The sequence below is a fragment of the Mustela nigripes genome, chromosome 2 (assembly GCF_022355385.1).
Source record: "Mustela nigripes isolate SB6536 chromosome 2, MUSNIG.SB6536, whole genome shotgun sequence".
NCBI classification, from domain to species: Eukaryota; Metazoa; Chordata; class Mammalia; order Carnivora; family Mustelidae; genus Mustela; species Mustela nigripes.
In genome coordinates, this window is record NC_081558.1 from 104,607,613 (window position 1) to 104,631,019 (window position 23,407).

General features: G+C 36.5%; 1 protein-coding gene across 4 annotated transcripts in view; it reads right to left on the bottom strand.

Moving 5' to 3' along the window:
* OPA1 (OPA1 mitochondrial dynamin like GTPase) overlaps nt 1-23,407 on the bottom strand; it is a 90,544-nt gene that overhangs the window by 16,729 nt on the left and 50,408 nt on the right. For all 4 annotated transcript variants that reach the window (XM_059391269.1, XM_059391267.1, XM_059391268.1 and 1 more), the window contains 7 exons: nt 21,560-21,712; nt 19,742-19,850; nt 18,945-19,024; nt 15,322-15,462; nt 13,230-13,346; nt 11,335-11,428; nt 10,523-10,633 (listed from right to left, as the gene is read on the bottom strand). In XM_059391269.1, the coding sequence (XP_059247252.1) occupies nt 10,523-10,633; nt 11,335-11,428; nt 13,230-13,346; nt 15,322-15,462; nt 18,945-19,024; nt 19,742-19,850; nt 21,560-21,712 (805 nt within the window). The remainder of the gene's footprint in view (nt 1-10,522; nt 10,634-11,334; nt 11,429-13,229; nt 13,347-15,321; nt 15,463-18,944; nt 19,025-19,741; nt 19,851-21,559; nt 21,713-23,407) is intronic.

Consider the following 23,407-nt stretch of genomic DNA (forward strand, 5'->3'; position numbering starts at 1 on the left):
GTAGCCTGTTCTATGATTAGATTTGGTTCTCAATGACGAAAATGTTGTTTTTTTCCATCTTAGCAGTGGAGAGAAAATCATAAAACAAAAACCAAAACACATCGCAATTTAATCCCAACGTTAAAGATACTACTTCATTCTAGTAAGGTCTCAGTAAGGAGGAAGTGGTTAAGCATTATTAGCCTGGGTGGGGGGAGGAGTTGAAGTTCTAGCTGAAAATATGCACACTGGCCTTTTTACATAATGAGACACTCATAAACACATCACAATATGTAAATAAAACCTACTTCAAAATGAATGAAACAAATACTTTCTTATCTTTCTTACTTTTAATAATTTAAAATGTGAGTTTAAGGCAAAAAGAATACACTTGCTAATAAAACACTACCAGTAGCCTGTATAAGATTACAGAGAAGTAAATACCATTTTCATCATATACCAATTTATCAATACCCCTGAATGTTGCCTTTAAAAGATACACTTAGGCCATGAAAAATGTGCTTGATTCTAAATGCCCCATTTTGAGTCTGGATTTTCTCATCAATAACCTGGAAAGCACACCGCTCAGGCTTGTCATGTGAATTCTGTGTGTAAATAACTACTTCTCTAACACAGAGGACTCTCCCTGAGGATTACTTTATTCTTTGGTTGTCTGTCTGTCTGTCTGTCTCTCTCCCTCTCTCGCTATAACACAAAGCAAAGTCTACTTCACCTGTGCAGACTCAAGGTAAAAATAATCCTTGGCTATCTTCCTTAGTCTCTCTGTCATTTTCACTTACTATGAAAAATATTTCACAAAGGCAAAATGTAAAATTCAACTACTTTTACCCTGAACAGATGCCTTAAAGACCTCAAATACAGGTAACACAAAACAGAAAGAAGTTATCTTACTCTGTATCAACAAGAGAAACATTCCAATCTTTCAGTTTTTAAAAATATACTAATTTCTACTAATAAACATTCCAAAAAAGTACACAAAATGTACCCGAATGTTAAAGACAATGAAAGCAATTCCAATTAACTTAAAAAATTATGAAAGTTTTTTTGTAAATTGGAAATCACTGGTGACCTAGAAGCAAGTGGTTTCATTAGGAATGAAAGCCGTCTCCCACGACGTCAGCAAGGGAGTGGGTGGGTAGAGACAGGAACACAGCAAATGTAAGCGGCTCTACAAGAGAAATGATATGGCCGCTTTCTGGCAGGACAGAGTGTTAGAAAGATTCCTTAGGATAAGAGTTAGCTTCCTTCCTCTTTTTTAAGCCAGGACGAAGAGGAGGCTAATAAAGAATCTGTATTGGGGCGCCTGGGTGGCTCAGTGGGTTAAGCTGCTGCCTTTGGCTCAGGTCATGATCTCAGGGTCCTGGGATCGAGTCCCGCATCGGGCTCTCTCTCTCTCTCTGCCTGCCTCTCTGCCTACTTGTGATCTCTCTCTGTCAAATAAAAATAAAATCTTAAAAAAAAAAAAAAGAATCTGTATTAAAAGGTCATGATTAAATAGTCACTGAACCCTTACAATATATATCATACAAGATATGGTGCATTTATGAAAGAACCAAATCCCTTTAGCAGAACAGATCAAAACAGATAAGAAAAATTTTTTTAAAGATTTATTTATTTGAAAGAGTGAGCGAGTGTGCCTCACAAGCAGGCTCCCTGCTGAGCAGGCAGCTGGATGTGGAACTCCAGTGGAAACCCAGGATCCAGGAAACCCAGGGTCCTGGGATCATACCTGAGCAGAAGCCAGGCACTTAACTGACAAGAGTCATGCAGGTGCCTCCCCCTGCACCCCTGCCAAATTTTATTTTTTAAACTGGTTATTTCAGTTGATCTACTGTTGTCTACAGTGGGAAGTCTGCCTTCTGCTCAATTAAACAATACTGGCAGTAACTCAGTAAGGTTTTCGATCACTGGAGGAAGGCAAATAAGTAGGGAGGAGGAAAAATCCTGGTTGAGCAAGTGGTAATAGTCTGCAAGAAGGCAGACTGCAAGAAGGAAGAGACATAAAAAACAGACAAAGGGAAAAGACTGCTTAGAAATGTGCTAAATGCCAGGAAAGATCAGAAACCTGTACTGAGGTCTTAAAATTAGTGGCCAAAGAAATGAAGTAACAGTATTCAGATACAAGTAAAACTGAACGGGTTATGGTCCTTATACTTCATGTTTTCTCTCCAGGGCACCTTACTCTATTCTCTATGATTGTGCCTTGAAAAAAAAAAAAGTAGGCCTTTCTAGGCCTACTTACCTAGAATTCTACAATTCAATGCTACTTGTTCCCTTTTCAAATCCCTTTAAAATTCATTTTCTGGGGCACCTGGGTGGCTTAGTGGGTTAAGCCTCTCCCTTTCTCCCTTTGGCTCTGGTCATGATCTCAGGGTCCTGGGATCCAGCCCCGAATCTGCTCTCTGCTCATCAGGGAGCCTGCCTCCCCACCCACTCTCTCTGCCTGCCTCTCTGCCTATTTGTGATCTCTTTCTCTCTGTCAAATAAATAAAACAATCTTAAAAAAAAAATTATTTTCTTTGGTTACATCAACAGACACAAAATGAATATGCTGCTACAGGCAGAGTTCAAATAACTTATCAATTTTCAATAGTCACATGGTTTCTAAGGTTCTACTAAAAGAAGATAAGTATCAATTTTATCCCAGTTAATAAAAATACAATTTTAATGCTGTGAATAGTTAGAATTTTCTAGAGTATGGACTTGGGGGCAGGAGGATTAGTAGTGGTGGTGCCCAGCAAAAATCCTCTATGGAGACTTGTTAAAATTTGCATGCCAGAGCCCTACCGCTAGACAAATAGTTTTAAATAGGAGTTCTCTTTTCCATAATTTTGTTCCAGATTCTGAGTATAATAATCATTTTTTGGGATAATTTTCAGTCTCACACTACTTCATAGTCACTATTTTCATCCATAATGGCCTTCGAGGATATGGCAGGTGTGGAAGAAGTGTAGGAACGTGGAATAATCAACAGAAATTAAATCCGAGAGTATCCTGGTAGTCTTCCTTTCTAGATCAAGAACAACAGTATTGTTCTGGCTGAGGGTTCCATCTAGATATGTTCTGACTACCTTTTACTCAAGTTTTAACATAGCACAAAGATGTATTTCTTAACTACCTTACACACTTAGAATTATGCTTTCTTTCTTTCATGCCAGTGGTCTTTTAAAAAAAAGATTTATTTTATTTAAAGATTTTATTTATTTATTTGACAGAGATCACAAGTAGGCAGAGAGGCAGGCAGAGAGAGAGGGAGAAGCAGGCTCCCTGTGGAGAAGAGAGTCCAATGTGGGGCTCAATCCCAGGACCCTGGGATCATGACCTGAGGGGAAGGCAGAGGCTTTAACCCACTGAGCCACCCAGGCGCCCCAATAAAGATTTTAGAGAGAGAGAGAGAGCTCAAGTGAGCGCATCCACTGAGCCACCCAGGCGCCCCAATAAAGATTTTAGAGAGAGAGAGAGAGCTCAAGTGAGCGCATACATGCATGGGGGGAGGGACAGAGGAAGAGGGAGAGAGAATCCTCCTGGAGCGGACTCCCTGCAGAGTTCAGAGCCCAACTTCTAGGGCTTGGTCCCAAGACCTTGAGATCATGACCTGAGCCGAAATAAGTCAGCTGCTTATCAGACTGAGCCATCCAGGCACCCTTAGAATTATGTTTTAGATCTAATAAAAAAATGTTTAAAAATTTTTTAGTTGAAGTATAACTGACATGCAATGTTACATTAGTTTCAGGTGTACAACTCAGTGATGTGAGACAAGTCTGGTATTCTATGTGCACCACAAATGTAGCTCCCATCTGTCACCATACAGTGCCATTATAATACCATCGACTTGATTGCCTATGCTGTACCAGTAAAGGATCTTTTTAAAATTTAAGCAGCTATGGTGCATTTCTCTTTCAATTTTAGCTTTTAAAATGGCAGTACTGGTTCACTCTGCTATCATGCCCTTTTTATCAACACAATTTCAAAAATACGCTAGTATGCTAATAATGAACAAAACTTTCACTCCAAAAATAATTTGCTAGTGAATATCTGGTAGCTCAGAGGAAAATATAATTTCCATTTAAGTTTTTAGAGCCAAAACTGAATCTCATGCACACTAAGATACAAAGCTGGTAACTTTGCTCCTTTTTAATTATCAAGAGAAAGCACAGGATGGATTATAAGAGGAGACTGGGAAAGTGAAGAGACACAAAGACAAGCCCCACCAGCATTGTACACTCCCAAGAGAAACAAACTTTAAGTTTTAAGAAACAATTGCTGGCTGTCTGGGAGATGCCCAGGCATCAAACAATAAAGAACAGTCAACAGAGGCAAGAGGCCGAGCACGCTGCTGTGATTCCTGCTCCCTAATCCCCGGGCTCCAGTGAAAGGCCAGCTGTTGCCACCTCGCGTAGGGAGTCAGCAGAGCAAATTAACTGCAGGAGAAAAAAAGCTGCGGATATTGGAAAATTCTAATCTGCTAGGCTCTATTAGCTGTACTATTTTAAACATTAGGGACATCAAACTGTATCATTAAATAAAATAAAGTATAAAGCAATGGCAGCCCAAGTAAAGGAGTTTATCATTGTTTCACATTTCACTTAGTAAATGAGATGGAAATACAAAGTTACTGATTTTTACTGAAGCACACCTTTAATTTGTATAAAGTACAAGAAGCAGGAAGTAATACACTGAAGCCTGTAACACAGATTTCAACACTCCCAGGCCAAAAACAAAAACAAAAACAAAAAACCCCTCAACTTGGAGTAACAATGTTTACGCTCAAGTAAACATGCTCTATCTGTTACAACTGGATCTTGAAAAGCTGTGTCTGAATTTTGGGCAATGTACATACTACTTAACTCTGGTGGAATTTGATAGATATTAATTTGAAGCATGTTTACAAGTCATAAATTAATTTCTTTAACCTGGTCAATGTCTTAGTTTACACTTTAGTGTTCCCTTATCTAGACGTTCTAATTCTATCAAAGTTTTCATATCATTTGAAAGTTTAAATATTAAATCACTAATATGTATGTTTTTCTGATGCACTCCACAAAGGACACTGTTAACTATAAGCTTCCAAATGTAAAGGACCACGTTTTGTGTAATTGTATTTTTCAAAGGCTTGAGTTTTGTTCTCAAGTTAATTCAGCACAGTAGTTGAAGACAGGGACTCAAATCTTGGCTTTACCACCTACTATCTATGTGTTCCTAGGCTTCCATTTCTTTATCTATAAAATTAACAAAACAAAACAAAACAAAACAAAACGACTGAACCTATGAGAATGCATATAAGGCACACAACTAACATCTAACATCTAACTAACATCTGGCAAAGGAAAAGTATTCAAAAATTAACTCATCATAAACAGTTTCAAGTTCTGATATAAAAATGAAATGTATTTTAAAATAAAAGGGAAAGACTACAGATCTTGGATCTAAATGATTTGTAATGCCCCCTTAACTCCCTGGTTTCAATGATTCTTGGATTGCGTACAGAATGAAAATTCGGGATTTACTGAACAAGAATTTAGAAAGAAACCTAAACTCTAAATCCCAGGCAATTTGATATAAAGGTCCAAAACTCACAGTAACCTTGGTTAACAACTGATATAACATTCATATAACAAATAATAAAAGAATTCCATGCTGTTCTGCTGAAACTCACTTTAGCAACATTACAGCCATTGTTACCAGTGCCCAAATACTCCATTTCCAGGGTGGGGTAGAACAAATTCCAAAATGTCTATGAGATGTTAGCATTATCTATGAGTTGTTAGTATTGTTTTATATGATGACAATTATAAAATAGATTTTATAAATCATAAAACAGTATTTTATGAAAAAACTATACCAATCTTCCCCTCTTTAAAGAAAACATTAAAAATACAGTCTGTTTCAATAAATATATTGAAAACATTACTATAAATTTTACTGGGAATCCAAATGGATTTTATCTAAGTTGACACTGTATTTAAATATCCACAAAAAATCCTTTGAAATAAAATTTGCTACAAAGTCAAAAGAATTTCATCAAGGTCATAGTGGGCGTATTTCAACACTAAATAGTTGTAGGTGGAAGTAGATATTGTAAATAAGGAATTACGGTGGAAAGATGAGCTATGCAGGAGGTAGGGTACCTGGCTGGCTCAGTTGGTAGAACATGTGACTTTTGGTCTCAGGGTCATGAGTTCAAGCCCCACGCTGGACGTGGAGCCTATGTAAAAAAGAAAAAAAAATGTCTAGGAGGTAACTAAGCCTTTCAACACATTCAGAGTTCATATTTTTAAAACTGTCATTTTCTCTAAATTATTTTCATCTGACCATGATCCATTTATACAAACAAATCCAGTTATAAAAATAAAATTAAACCATTTCTTACCCTTTTTTATTTAAAAATTATTTCAGATATGGAGAAAAGTTAGAAGAACACTAAGAAGAATATTTTTCCTGAATAACTTACTGTCACTACATCCCATAAAGCCCAAATATTGTATTGTGTACTTGCTACAAATGCAGATTATCTTCCTAAATAATCCCAATTTCATTTTATTTATTTATTTATTTTTTAAAACAAGATTTTATTTAATTTTTGACAGAGATCATAAGTAGGCAGAGAGAAAGGGGGAAACAAGCTCCCTGCTGAGCAGAGAGCCTGATGTCGGGCTCGATCCCAGAACCCTGGGATCATGACCTGAACCAAAGGCAGAGGCTTTAACCCACTGAGCCACCCAGGCGCCCCAATAATCCCAATTTTACAATCAAAATTTAAAAAATTTACACTGATGTATCATTACCATGTAACACCCCATTCAAGTTTTACCAACTGTCCCAATAACATCTAACAACATCCCAATAACATCCTGTAGAGCAACAAAATTAGGTTCAGGATTACACACTGCATTTTGTTTTCAGTATATGTGCTGCTGAAGCGAGCACTGCATTTTGTTTTCATTCTTTAGTCTCTTTCAACCTGAAGTACTTCCTCACTATTTTGTTTCTCATGATCTTGATACATTTGAAGATTATAGGCCAGTTATTCTATAAACTGTGCCTCAATTTGGATTTCTCCAATGAATCTTCATGATTGGATTTCAGTTACACATCCTTTGGTAAAAATATCCAAGAAGTAATGTTTGGCATTTCTTTTTACTGCATTCCACAAGGTGGCACACAGTTCTAATTTGACCATTACTGATAATATTAATATTAACTTTGACAACTTGATTAAGGTGGTCATTGCCAGGTTTCTCCATTGTAAAGTTACTCCTTTTCCTTTTTCAATTATTTTGTGAGGAGCTATTTTGTGTGATTATATAACCACCCCATTCCTCATCACTAATTTTGTTCATTTATCTATATAATCAATTTTGTTCATTTATCTATATAATCCATTTTATTCATTTATATAATTATCAACTTATGGAATCCTATTTTATTCAGTGGGTTACAGTTAGTATTTGTCATTATTTCTTTTGCTACCTCAATTGTCCTAGTTTGGCTAGCGGGAGCCTTCTGAAGCTGGCTTTTGCTCCTTGCTGACATGTCCCCATCATCCTTCAACCACTTCCTTCTTCTGTCATCTTCGGATGCTCCGGGTTCATCCTAATCTTTTCTTGTTCCAGCTATGGAATCCACCACCTCTCTCTCCAAAGAGTCCTGTTTCCTATGTATGACTTCTGTTCTTGACACTAGAAGGGGTAGGCTCTTTTTTAATTTCTTTGACCCTCCTAACTCAGGACAATCAGTTGGTAAATCTCCAAAGGAAAGGAAGTGGTGAAAGGATTTAAAATCGAGCAAGTTTAGTAAGACTGGCAAAAAATAGGATGCACCAAACTTTTCCAAACTCCACAACACTCTACCCCTGTACTATTTTGAAATTGTAGTAAAAGCTTGTTTGACAATTTTCCCTTCTCTAAATTCCATCAACATACGATATTCTAACTGAATACGCTATATATGAAAAACTCTGATCCAAGTAATACAGTAGTTACTGTTAAAACTTTAAAAGTTTTCTGGCTAAAAGGATCCATGACCATATTCCCAAGTGTTACGCTAAAGATAAAAGAGTGTGGAAAAGGTACTCCCAAGAGTCTTTTCCAACTAACAGATAACGTCATGGCTCATCTGCTCCTTCAGTGTGAATGATGAATCTGAGTCACTGGTGAAACACTTGCAAGGACGTTATTTGGTACATTAACATGACCATAATTTTATATGTACAAAAACAGTAAATCATTTCAAGGGAGTCATAAAGTATTTTCTCAGGAAGACGAGCAGGATAACATTAAGACTTCGCTTGACAGGGTACAAATCTGTGTTAGCAATTCACTTTCTTGAAATAATCAAATTGGGCCTGGAAAGTAATGGGGTTATATAAAGCTCTCCTACAAAATATGAGAAAAGACACATTATTTTTAATTACTTGAAATTATATATGCTGGTGAAATACAAAGAAGTATCTTGCTGTCTGATAACATGTCCTGAAGGATACGAAAGAAATTATTTGCACACATTGGAACACTGACACACCTCTTCCTGTAACAGCACTAACGAATCATAAAACTGTGAAGAAGGGACTTGCAAGTGGTTTTTGAAGTAATTCTCCCAAAGCCCCTCCAAGCAATATAGTAACTACTGGAATCATTTTTATAAACAAAGGGGCTAAGGCTCTGAGAGATACCCTGCCTAAGGTAACACAGCTAGTGAAAGGCAGTTCACAAACACAGATCTACAAGTTAGCACAATCTTAATTATTTGATAAAGTGACAGAAAGACACTTAAAAAAAAGCAGCAGAAAATGAAAATAAAGGCTAAAATGAGATACGTTTAAAAAAAATTATTTAAGGGAAGAAAAAGGATAGAAGAGAGAACAAATGACGAGCTGAGGTAACATAGAGGAGGCAACGGCGGTGGAAAAGCGTGCTGCTGAGGCACTGGGTGTTAAACAGGAAAACTGCTGGTTTCTCTTGGTTATTTTAGGGAGCATATTGTAGTGACCTAAGTTCAGATTAGAAATGGTTTTCAAATGTGAAGAACTTCTTTCTATTTAGTATCTGCTTTCTCTTAGATATCAGAAAACTCCTAAGACTAAATTTAAGGAAAAATACTTTGTTTCATAAAATTAATGAGGGGAAAGTTGTACCAAGGTAAGCTCAAATGGAAGCAACAACCTCAGTATTTTTATTTTTACTTAATATTACTCTTTCACGGATTGCCTCAGGTTCTCGAGGATCTAAATAAATCTTAATATGCAATCCAAATACCTTAAAGCTAGGAACTGACTAGCGTTCAGAGAGAACCAAATATTCCCCCCAAACAAAGCGACAAGGTGATCAGGAAGGCCAAGCCAGGTTGGGGGTGGGGAAGTGGTGATGGAAGGGAAAGCCTTGTGGGTCTAGCATAGTTGTTAAAGCCCAATCTGGCAGAAGAGGGTGTTCATGTGGGAGTGCTGGTGGCTTGACCTAGTAGTGAGGGGACTATCTCTGCAGGAGGGCAGTCCAGTGTGGTGCACAGTACAGGAGCACATGTAGGATGAAGAGGGTGTCCTCCAAAAAAGCATGGCCTGGCTTCGGGGGAGGAGGATGTCCTGCTGCTGGGGAAGAGGTGGGAAGGATGAAGGGGGATACACCTGGTACACAATGCCAGAGCATGAGCTCAGTGAAAAGAGTGTCAACACAGGGCAAGTTACTGTGGTGTGGCCTGGAGTCGGGTGGTTAAAGCCTGAACTGGGTGAAAAGGATGCCTGTGCAATGAAGGGAACAGTGACAAGTTTGGTTATATACAGGAAGACTGATCAAAGGAAGTAAATATATTAAGGAGACTTGGAGCCAGATTTCTCCTTGTCAGAAAAAAGGAGAAAACTAGGATGAACTCTGTATTACTGAATTAAAATGGAAACTTAGGATTTTTCAATACATATACCTACGATTGGGAATACAGATGTAAATATGTATCTATACATGTAATCTATCTATACATAAGTGTATCTATACATGTACATGTGTACATATACACACACGTGCGTGTGCGTGTACACACACACACGAATGCATGCAAAATCTGTTCCACAGCTCTTTCCATTGAGAGGGTCTGGGAATAGTGATATTCCAATCATAATCAGCGTATTTAGTTTCCAACTCTTGATTTCTAAATACCATTCTCAAAAAAAAAAAAAAAAAAAGAAGCTGGATCAAGGAAAGTACAGGTTGAGCATGGAACATCCTGCTACATGGAAGGACAATACCAGGATGACACATGATACTTGAAGAGGGTCTGAAAATTAGATGTAGTGATGTATCAGTGTCAATATCCTGATTCTGATGGTTGCTAGAAGAAAATCTTGTTTCTAAGAAAAATACATTAACGTACTTGAAAGTGATGGGGATACAGGTCAGCAATTTTTTCTCAAATAGTTCATAGAAAAAAAGTTCTTGTCTATACTTTTCTACAGTTTGCGATTAAATGGATGATCGAATAATGGAAATGCAGAAGGAGAAAAGGTAGTAAGTGGAAGGCAGGAAGAACTACTTACTGAGGTCTTCAGCCAGCTGAACTCGTTTGCCAGTGAGCAGTTTTACCTTCTTCTCGCTATCTTCAGCAAAATCTTCTAATACCTCTTTCACATTTTTCTCTAATCGCCTGACTGTTTAAAGTAAACAAACAAACTTGAAGGGCATCATTTTTATGAATGCACGGGATGATAAATTAGCAATATTTGGAGAGTAAGTTCCAATTTTTCTCATCATGTTAGATCTATTGAGTTCAGACTTTTCGCAGTTACAGGCAGAATCTGTACCTATTACATAGTACACTTATCCACCAACAGGAATCTAATACATATTCTCAGAGGAAGTCATATTCTCAAGTCCTAACACTTTAAAGAAGTGAGAATTTCTCCCAAAAACTTAAGTGATGCTTAGGAGTCCCTTTCTAACAGTTTTTATGTAATGAAGGAAGACTCCTGGTATGTTTTAACTTCTATCTTTTCCAATTATGATTTATTTTCATTAATATTTTAAGGGCAGATTATAGTTCCCAATTTTTCTAACAAATCTATTTTTACTTTAAAATTTATTTTTAACTTATTTGAGAGAGAGAAAGTGCGCATGTGGGGTGGGGAGGGTCAGAGGAAGAGGGAGAGAGAGAATTTCAAGCAGACTCAATTTCATGACCCGAGACCATGACCTGAGCCAAAACCAAGAGTCAGGGACTTAACCAACTCAGACACCCAGGTGCCCCTAATGAATCTATTTTTTAAAGAAGTATTTTGATATCCTTCCATTAAAAAGGAGTTTTTACTATTTTTTTGATGTTAGAATTACAAAGCGGTCCCCTGTGGCTTACCTTCAGTATTTGTAAGTTGCTGCCTCAAAGTATTTGCAGTGATAGCAAGCATGCGCTGTATTCGCCAAAAGAGGACGACATCATTGCATTCCAGCTGAAATTTAGGTAATTAAGATTACCAGATGCAAATTTAAAATTGAAAACCACAATCATAAATACATATGGCTACTGAAGTTGTACCTATACCCTAAACTTAAATAAAAAAAACCCTATTTACCTAATACATATATTCCTATTGTAGATATAAGCCATTGAATCTTTTCTGTACAGATCCAAGAACATTTGCATGAATTGGTGTCAACCCATACCCCCCCACCCCAAGCAGAGGTTTGTTTTGATTCCAATGACAAAGCAAATAAATTTGGGAAGTACAGAATTTCATGACATTATATACAAGTAGAAATTCATAGCATTTACCCTTAATTTTTTTTTTTTTATTTTTTTTTTTTAAAGATTTTATTTATTTATTTGACAGAGAGGAATCACAAGCAGATGGAGAGGCAGGCAGAGAGAGAGAGAGGGAAGCAGGCTCTCTGCTGAGCAGAGAGCCCGATGCGGGACTCGATCCCAGGACTCTGAGATCATGACCTGAGCTGAAGGCAGCGGCTTAACCCACTGAGCCACCCAGGCGCCCTTACCCTTAATTTTTATTTAGTTTCAGCTAACATCCGCGTTAGCTTAAATATACCCTTAGGTTAACCTCTTTTCTGCACTCAAGCCAGTTTTGAAATGCAGCTGTATATAAAGGTAAATTAATGATATGTTTTAAAAGAAGCTTATTCTGTAGAGAGGCCTCCTCAACAATTATGCAAACAACTTTCCACTTTTTACATAGATATATTTAAATACAAATTTACTTTAAGCTGTAGAAAACGCAAAAGCTCTTACTTTAGGGGTCTCAAATAAGGTTACTGATTAAGAGAGCCCTTTCAGAAGGGTAATTTAAAAAGCATTTCTGCTTGTAAGAAAATGCTCAAAATATATCCGTCTGCTGCCACCTAGGGGTTACTCTATGAAACGTGGTATTAAACAAAGTACAACTTTATACACTCCTTTTAAATAATTAAGAGATTTTAATGATATGAAGAATTACAATATAATACAGGAAAAAGCACAATAAAAATTGTTTTTGCAGTCTTATTTCCACAATCCAAAGGGATTGCTATGTCATACACATGCACACACAACTAAGTATAGAAAGAATTGAACAGATATGTATAAATATGTTAACTAAAATTACTTCTAGGATAGGAAATTATAAGTGACTTATTCCTTAATAGGGAATATTTAAATAGGTGACTATTTCCTTTTGCAATTTTTTTTACATTTGTTCACTGATTTTCCACAAGAGAATTTTTTTTTACATTTGTTTATTGCATTTCCAGAAGAAGAATGCATTATTTCCTAACATAAAACATAAAAATGCATTATTTTCTAACAACCAAAAATTTTTTAAAATTTCGTTTATTGGTTTATTAGAGAGAGAGAGAGCGAGTGAGTGCACAAGCAGGGGGAATGGCAGACAGAGAGGCAGAAGCAGACTGCCTGCTGAGCAGAGAGCCCAAAGTGGGGCTTGATCACTGAACTCTGAGATCATGACCTGAACTGAAGGCAGACACTTAACTGAGCCACCCAGCTGCCCCAAGAAGTTAATTCTTAAAAAAAAATTTAAAAAGTGGTTTGGAGCCCATTATCTGCATACAAAATTTTATAGTGTGTAAAATATAAACTGGAAATACCTTAGAAAAGACAGGAGTTAGGTTATTCTTCATAAATCACACTTACTTTCCCCAGTACATCAAAGGATTTAAAACTAATGCAAAAGCTATAGTTCACTTTTAAGCATCTAAATAATGATCACTAAAAACATTTCCCCTTGTTTTTGGACACCATACCTCAGAATCTACAAAATGCCTTTGGTAGTAGTAAAAGCCTCTTCGACAAAGGTTACAATGGTTTAGAGCTGTTTTTAAGAAGTGTCTTCTATAAACTTGGTGCCAAGTATCCTTAATCTAAAATGAAAAAAGAAAACAAAAAAACAGAGTTATTGTACACTCTGCAGATTAACCAAACACATTCTGAAAAGTCATCCAAAGGTTTACTTACAAAAAAAAAATTAAAACTAATGGTAATATTATTATTCTAACCAACATTTTTATCCATTAAAAATATTTTTTTTTTTAAAGATTTTATTTATTTATTTGACAGAGAGAAATTACAAGTACACTGAGAGGCAGGCAGAGAGAGAGAGAAGGAAGCAGGCTCCCTGCTGAGCAGAGAGTCCGATGCGGGACTCGATCCCAGGACCCTGAGATCATGACCTGAGCCGAAGGCAGCGGCCTAACCCACTGAGCCACCCAGGCGCCCCTCCATTAAAAATATTTTAAGACAAAGATTAGATTTACCACTACTCTGACCCCTTACCAGTTTATGTACTTCCAAATATGCAGTGTTTTTTAACAAGCATTATTATATTCATATAATCATCCTGTAGAGTACATAGGGTTGAGATTATCATCTCCCCTAGTTAGTGGTAAGGAACCCCCAGGAAAAAGGGGTGGTGAGCCTAATCTAAGGACAGTTAGGACTAGGAAGCTGATCTCAGACCATGTCCATCAATGTAACAGTATTTCCTTTTTGATTACTTCATTTCATTGTTACCACAGCAAAATGACCCTTGCTAACGTCATTACTATGTAGTGCTCAAGGTTCTCTGATATCACTGTCTTTTCTGAGCATGACAGTAATAATGTTAAGTAGGCAAAACAAGTATCACCAACATTATACGGCAGATGAGGAAAGTTGAAGTTCAAAGAGATTATATTAGTTACTAAAGGTACTATTACTAATGAATGGGATGAAACTGTGCTAGAATTCACACCTCTGACATCTAGCCCATCTACTATTCTTGTCATTATACTTCGCTAACTATTTCATAGTTTCATAAAGTATCCGGAACAAAATGTCTCTTGGAAAAAAACAGATTTTCCTGCTCAGAAACAGAAATTAAGATATATAGTCAGTCCCTATCTTAATATGTGGACAAAGTCCAAAAGTGGATAAATTAAATTTATATTCAACTCATAGTTCCATGTAATCATTAGTTTTAATTTCATTTTTTAATTATAAATAATGCTAGATAAAGGGTTTTATCTGCTTTCTTTTCTTCTTCTGACCTCTGGTGGAATTTATATATTAAGTATACTCATTTCTCAAGTACAGAAACATAAATAGTAGATAATCTCTGAAAGAATTAATGGGTGGCTCTGAAATTTCTTGTACGATTATTTTTCTCCTTAGAATTATTTTTCTAATTGTGTTTCACTTAACTTAAGCTAACATTAAAATGAAATTTCAATCCCTTACACCCTAACTGGGGCACACAGGCCCAGAGAGTTATTTTTTTAAAAATTTCCCAAATAAGCATCACAAAGGTAAGTAAAACATAGTCTGAACTGTAATTATTTTTATTCTCTTACTTATTAGGAATGAGGAAAATGAGACAGAACCCTAAGGCACTATCCAGTTTAATAAGACTGTAACATTTCTATTTTTTCTCAACCTACTCATACCTGATTAAGGTACACCGGACTAAGAAAATACAAATAAAAAAGAACTGTATCAAAGTAGAACTTGTATTTTGCAAGCTGAAGCAGTGGAACGGGGTGCAGAGATGTGGGTGGGCCTCACCCCCTCCTGCCAGAGCTCCCTGCTGAACCTGCCCAGGTACGTTACTTTTTCAAATCTAATTTCCTCACTTACAAATTAAAGCATTATGTTTAAGAAAGCAATACCAAGACTACATCTTTGCTCTGTAACAGTCAAAATGACTGTTCTTACAGTCATTTTAGAGCCAACAAAAGTACACATGACCAAGGTCAAATCAAGCAGTTAAATACCCAAATAACATGTAAGTAGTAGTCACATTTCACCACAAGAAACACAGATTAGGGAAGCAAGTGCATGCAAATCAGCAATAGGTATTACCAAGCTTGGGTCCACTTCTACTCCTCGGGATTCGAGGTTCTTTCGGACCGTAGTTATCTCATCACTCGCCAGATAGGCTGGGTGCTCCTCATTACACTTCAACATCTTCTCCAATTCATTCTTGGTTTCATTGTGGACAAACTTAAAATTGTTTAAAAGAGGACTGTATTTTAGATGGTTCATCCTTTGGCACACTTATAAAAAATTTTAATAAATATATTGCTATTGTACAACAGGGGACACAAGTTCTACACAAGAAACAAAAAAGAACACAGTATTCTGGCTTAGGAACAACGGGCTGAACTTGGGTGAGGCAAAAAAAAAAAAAAGCCTTTATCTGTTACATATTTTACTTTTGCTGAAATGTTTTATTGTCATAGTTACAGTACCAGGTACCTTACTTCTTGACCTTAGCGTGGAATATCAGTCTAGGAAAAAGTACCCTGACTACACGGGAGGAGATAATGTTTTATTAATGCCTCGTATCTAAGAACTAGAGAACTATAAGGACTTGCACCTGCTGACATGTTTCTTTTCTGATAAATATTAAATACACAGTTGGGATTTTTTTTAAATGTTCATTAAAAATTGTGCTTTAGACTGCTTCTTCAAGGTGCTTATCCTCCCTTTTTAAGATTTCATTTTTATTTATTTATTTATATAGATTTTATTTATTTAAAGATTTTTATTTATTTATTTGAGCATGAGAACAAGCAGGCATGAGAGACAAAGCAGGAGAGAGAGAGCACAAGCAGGGCAGGGGCAGAGGGAGAGGGAGAAGCAGACTCCTGGCTAAGCAGGGAGTCTGATGTGGGGCTCCATCCCAGACCCTGGGATTATGACCTGAGCCAAAGGCAGACGCTTAACTCACTGAGCTACCCAGGTACACCTACGATTTTATTTTTAAGTAATCTCTACACCCAACATGGGGCTTGAGCTTACAACCGTGAGATCAAGGGTAGCACCTGTATGGACTGAGCCAGTCAGGCACCCCAAGGTGCCTATTATTCTTAAATGTACTTCCAATCCCTTCTCTATAATTGTTCAGTCTGATGACCAAAGGAGGAAAACACATACTAGTGATAAACTTGAAAATAAAACTCATGCAGTGTCAAATTATGTTATTCTTTTTCTTCAATCCTTTCAAAATTGCATAGTAAAAGAAACTAGCTTCATATTCACCGATTATTCTCAAGAAATTACTACCACCGACAGCACTATGCCCCTATTTAGGAATAGAAGAGTAAGATGTAAATGTAAATAACTGGCTTATAAATGAAACTACTAGTTAATATCCTCCTAACACATGATACTTTATAAGAGCTATTACTTAAGAGAATTTTACAGTTTCCTTAAACATCTGCTCGTGGTCTGAAGAAAGAAGGAAATCTCTAAGTTAGATAATGTTCCCTAACTCTTGTCCTGTTTTCACTTCCGTCTGTCCACCCGTCCCCTGACCACAGTCTTCATGAGAACACTACTCTCCCATCCATCCTGAAGATGATCTCCACAATTCAGCTCCGACAAGGAAAGAATGTTTCAATGGCATGGATTTTTCCCCAGTAACTAATGAAAATGTAATAACATAAAAGAACAAAATAGTTTTCAGAGCATAGACTTCTCATCTTTAACACAGGACAATCTTAAATTTTCCTGCTAAATCAGTCATTCAAAAAGACAGAAGGAATTGTTGCACAGCCACTGAAACTTGCAGTGTGAGACATGGGTACAGTCTCAACCTCTTCCAGAATCTGTTTCTCAGAGTAGACTCTAGGGATGAGGTTTCAACAGGGAGCAGGATGGATAAAAAGGCTGGAGAATGAGAACTTGGTTCAGTGAATCTGACAGGAGGGGATTTCTTCTGAAACAGACAATGAAACATAACACATACAAATACCTCCCCAGGCGGTCCTGATGCCCCTGCCCCTACAATTCCAGTTACAGCCTCTGTTCTAAAGTCAGTCTAGGTCTTACACATGCTGCCCTGAAACCCTGAGGGGGCTCTTCTCTGAAGGTTTTCCACATCCCTCTCCTAGGCGACAGATCCTTGCATTAATCTAAAACTAATTCTTCTACTTCTCTTGTAGGGATCCCATATGGGTTCAAATTCCTGAGAAAATAAGTTACAACTAAGAATTATTTCTCTCTGAGAGTGACTGACTAAAGCACTTTTGCCACTAGCTGCTGAGGCAAGCTGCCATCACTGATAATTCTGGGGACTTCAGGCCTAATTGCCCATTAGCCATGATAGTCAGACACCATTTTTCTTCCAAGTTTATCTGCCTCATGCCAGTGCTTTTCAATCAATTCTTCTTCTAGTCTTAAAATCAGAAACCTCTGATGGATCTCCTAAAACTGCGGACAGACTTTGTCCTCTCAACCCATGTGTTAAGAGAGAGAAATGATGCTCCCTGAAAACATGCATGATCCAACCACTAACTGTCCACTTCCTTGGCTTCTCTCCAGTCTCTTAATGACTCATTTTTCCATAAGAATCCTTTCAGGAAAAAAAGAAGAGGAAGACTGTCCCTTCACTTTTTTAAGACAAATTGGAACTCACATTGGACAGCTTATGAAACAAAAAATGGATGAAACTAAAAAAAAAAATATATGTGTGTGTGTGTGTGTGTGTGTGTGTGTGTGTGTGTAGGGTATTGATTATATAATTTAATTCTGTATTTAAGATGAGAACAAAAAAAATAGGAATGACATGATATTTGGTAATTTTCCATTTATAAAATTTTTTCTCTTGATATTTCCATATCTTGGCCTCCTTTCTCTAATTACATGGATTCAAAGAATGAAGGAAAGAAAGAAGATTGGAGTCCACCTCTTTTTCTTATTCATTACTTCCTTCACTTACATATTTTCATTCTTATACCCTCTTTTCTCTCTTAAGTTTAAGTAATGAACATAAGAATGAGATGTGGTATAAAACTCACTGCTAGATAGGAAAAGAAGCCCTAATGATAAGGAATAAAAAGATGGTAGGGGATAGGGACTTGAATGATCTGTACATCTTCCCTCCATTCATTTGTTGTTCTACTTGCCTTTACTGTTTTATTCTTTTGAAGTGCTCATTAAGTACTTACTGAATGAACAAATTCTATAGTTCCTCTTCCTATCTGAATTTTTATACCATTTTGGGAACACAATAGCAAAATAACAGAAAAATCCAGAGGTAACTGATATCAGATGAGGTTAAATTTAAAAAACAAAAAAAAGTCACTATAGTTTTTATTCTAATCATATTCACTCTACATTCTCTGAAATCCTTGTCATTTTTTACTTCTGTTCATAATGTTAATTTTCGCTTTACCTCAAACAGGGAATTGAAATGAACAAAGTGATCTACCACAAAAGGGGCATGGTTCATTTTCCCTTCGTTTTAACAACACAGCTACTTAACTTAAAAAAACCCAAAAACCTAAAAAAAAAAAACCCCAAACAACTTTCTTTTGTAGTTTTCTATTTATTCTAAAGATTCATTATAGTTTAGAAAGGCTGATGTAAAACATTTGAAATTATTAAGCTTGGTCTGGAGGCATGGAAAACCTGTATTTTAATACCTGAATTACAATAAATGAAATTATATCATAACACAGAGATATGTTTGTTTTAACCTGTTCTTGCGTCCGGTTCTTCCAGTACAACCACCTCTTTTTCCAATCTGGACCTATCATGTTTTCAATTGCGTTTTCAGCTAGAAAAATTAAAAAATGTTTTTAATTCATCAAGAATTTAATCATTTACCAAATACATAAATTTTAACTAATAATAGTCTTGTTTTCTTAACTATTTCCAACTGTTATCTCAATATAAAGTCAGTTGAAATAAATGAAAAGATTACATGATTGATATGGTACATATAGAAGAAATAATTTAATTATATGTGTTTATAATCTGTGAATGGTACAGTTGCTTGTAAAGCTCCTATAAACATAGAGTCAAACACTAAAATAGTCTTCAATTTATAGTTTAAGAATATGAGTACTTATAAACATATGTCCAGTTTATTTAGTATTTTCAGTAGTTACTAAGCAGTTGACTGAAAAATCTCACAAAAATATTTAATTATAGTATTAATGACAAAGACTATGAAATGTCGGTTTCATTTATTTTTTAAAAACTTTTTTTTTTAAAAGATTTTATTTATTTATTTGACAGACAGAGATTAAAAGTAGGCAGAGAGGCAGGCAGAGAGAGGAGGGGGAGGCAGGCTCCCTGCTGAGCAGAGAGCCTGGGCTCCATCCAGGACCCTGGGATCATGACCTGAGCTGAAGGCAGAGGCTTTAACCCACTGAGCCACCCAGACACCCGAAAATCTTTTCTTTTTTTTTTTAAACTAATGTTCATCAAGTTGACTTAACTCCTTCACCACTGGAATACTCAAAAGTGAATAACCTGTGTCCCTACTTACTATCTTTGAGACGAGCTTGAAGAGCTTCTTCCATAAAATAAATAGCTGCATCCCACTGCTGTTTATCAGATATGGAACGATCTTCTAAAGCATTGTGTTGAATAACCCTCTGAAATGACAAGGAAAGAGAAACAGCTAATTTGATTTATGCCTTATCATCTTTTTAAAAAAAACATTTTATTTATTTATTTGACAGAGACAGATCACAAGCAGGCAGAGAAGCAGGCAGAGAGAGAAGGGGAAGCAGGCTCCCCTCAGAGCAGAGAGCCTGAAGGTATAGGGGTGCCTGGGTGGCTCAGTGGGTTAAGCCTCTGCCTTCAGCTCAGGTCATGATCCTAGGACCCTGAGATCATGACCTAAGCCGAAGGCAGAGGCTTAATCCATTGAACCACCCAGGCACCCCTATGCCTTATCATCTTAGTAATTTTATTCAAATCGATAGCTTATCAAATAAACAAAATAACAGCTACACCTAAAACATAAAAGTATGTAGTTCCCACGCAAATACAGGAGGGTCCTACTATCTGCCTATTTTGTCAGCTTTCTTCCAAAAGAATAAACAGTGAAGATTTTTTCCTATACCAAATTAAATGATCTATGTGAGACAGAGATACATCATACATGTAACTACATAAAATCTGCCTAGAACCCTAGTACTCAAGAGTTAATGATTCAGATCTTCGCTACTCTCCTTTTTGTCATATAATCTGTATGTCTCATCTTCAGAAAAGAGAAAAACAACCCGTCTCACTGTTAACATCACTGAAAAGTATAAAGGAGAGAAGCTTAAAAGGTCTGGACAACTATAAGCAAATGTGAGTTATTGTAAGAAAACTGATTTCTAAATTTTATAATTTTTGAATGAATGAATGAAAAAGGACACTCACAGGAAGCTAGTCTCAAAGGCATTTAACAAGAATGAATAAAGCTTTCAAACATAAAGACAAACCCTTGCTTAAAAATAAATTGTAATTACAACCAGCCCCCAGTGAAATATGCATTTTTCTAGAAAACTGTTCTATCTTATCTTTCAAAGGTACCTCTTTGGAACTGTCTGAGCAGAGCAGGGGCTTATTAGCAAGGTTTATGGTGATGTGAACGTTTTACATAACAAAAGATCTGTTGGAGGCGGAGGATTTGGTGAAGGTCAAGAGCCAGGCTTTGTAATTAGAGCAGGGCTTGAGTCTGAGCTTTGCCAAGGACAATAATAAAACTACTTAAGAACTAAATAAAATAGTGCTTAGAAAATATATTATAGAGTTTCTGGCACCTTTTAAGCATTCAACATGTGGTAATTAGCATTATTTTAGGAGTCTAATATTTTATGACTCAAATCCGCTGAAAAGCAACGCATCTAATACCTTTCATTACCCCCAAGGGTAAAAATAAGAAGCAGCTATCCTCTGGGCCATCTGTGGTTCAGGCTCATGTAATGGCTAGTCTACAACAATTTGTGAAAGTTTAAAGAAGCCTTTTTATTGCGAAATTTGACATGAAACAAATAGCAGAGAATTGTTAAAGGGCTGATTATGGACAGTTAAACTATTTCTTTTCCTCATTATTTTAAATGCATATCCTAATTGAAATAGTCATATAAAAACAACTTCCTATAAAAAGGGTATAAATTTGAGAAATTATATAAAACTGTGAGGATGACACTGTAATATAATTATAATATTACATTATAATAGAATAATCAAATTATATAATACATAGTAATATATAGTTACATATAATAATATCTAAATATAAGTATATATCAATAAGTATATATATATATATATATATGTAATATAATATAATAATCAAATGATGTACCAAGCTGTCCTCCGCAAAATCATTCCACTTGTGGCGTTTAATACTTTCTTCCTTAACAGCCTCTTTAAGTTTATCAAATATGTCATCATGCTCTTTCCCTTTTGGTTCTGTCATGAAGCGGGAAAATTCTTCTTGTAGCGTCTCCCAAGCAACCTAGATTTAAAAGAAAAAAAGCTGTATTTATACTACATACTTTAATATGTAACATGACAAACAGGTGAATTTAAGCCAAACGGATGTAGTAAGTCAGCTTGTCACAAAACACATATGAAACCACAGTTTTTTTTTAAAGGCGGCAAATACAAACTCACACTGGTAGCTGGTGGGATACAGTGGGTGTCCTGATACTTTTTTCTGACATACAGTGTTTTAAATTTAAAAAAATTAGTAGCCAACATTAAAAATAGACTTCATATAAAACCTGTGTTTTCAGCCTCTCTTGAACTGACAGCACTGTACCCGAGTTCCCATACAACACTAGCTGCAGCTGAACTGGGGCTACCCCCTTGAGATAGGTTTGCACTCCCAATCACCCACCACACTTAGTTCACTTAATTGTTTCATTCTGTATAACATGTGAGTTTCACTGCTTCTTCCATACTGTACAAAGTTTACAATGTCATAATAATTTATCTTCTTCACATCATTGTGAAGATCCAGTCTTTTTCATATCTTTCCCTTTATGCAAATATATGAACCAATGCATCAATACCTTCAATCACATTGAATATTACTTATACCAAATAAGTAATATTCAACTTATATTAATAGCTAACTCATAATTACCTGGCCAGTGAAAGGAAGAGCATAGTGTCAAAAGTAACTAAGAACTAAATCTACTTAGGATTAAGTGGGCTAGTTGATGTTGTATTTTTTAATTAGCGTTCTTCATTTTAAACATTAAGAAATCAGGGTATAAACAACGTGACTGTCCAAAAATATCCAGTGAGGTGTGAGAATCTGTATTTCCTGACAGTTCAGCAGATTTACATCTTTCTGCCACACTCAGCCATGAAGGGAGAAAGCAGCAGGAAAAGAGAATGACCATTTCCCTGCTGAGCCTTAGGATGTGACAATACCCTACCATGGGACAGGGCCCAGATAGATGTCAAGGCCAGCTGTGAGAAGAGCTAGTGGAGTGGTGGCAGCAGCCCCCTCATTATTTGAAGTACATGTGTCGAGAACTGACAGGGGTCAGTTCTATGCAGCTTTGGAAAAACAGCTGTCAGTGCTTAGAAAGCTTAAAGAAGCTGAGAAAAGAGGTGAAGAAGCCAGGAGCAGAGCAGGACAGGAAAGGGGGGGAAACACACCCGAATAAAAAGTTGACACTTTCTTTTTAAGAAAATGAAAAATAAAATTATGTTTAACACTGATTCTAATTTTGTGAGCAACCTCACACAGAAGAACAGGACACGCTGAGTCTTTGCTAGAATATTCATTCTTCAGAGTAACACGTATGGCAGATCAACTTAGATAACAGCAGCTGGCACTTACTGTGCAGTTACCGTGAGCCAGATATGTCTAAATATTTTATATGTTACATACATTTACATATTATTTACTTTTTTTTTTTTTAAGATCTTATTTATTTATTTGACAGGCAAAGATCACAAGTAGGCAGAGTGGCAGGCAGAGGGAGGGGGAGAAGCAGGCTCCCCGCTGAGCAGAGAGCCCAATGCGGGGCTCAATCCCAGGACCCTGGGATCATGACCTGAGCCGAAGGCAAAGGCTTAACCCACTGAGCCACCCAGGCGCCCCACATATCATTTAGCTCTTATAACAATCTGTGAGGTAGGCAACATTACCATCCCTAATGTAAAGACAAAAAAAAGCTTAAGCAACCAGTCC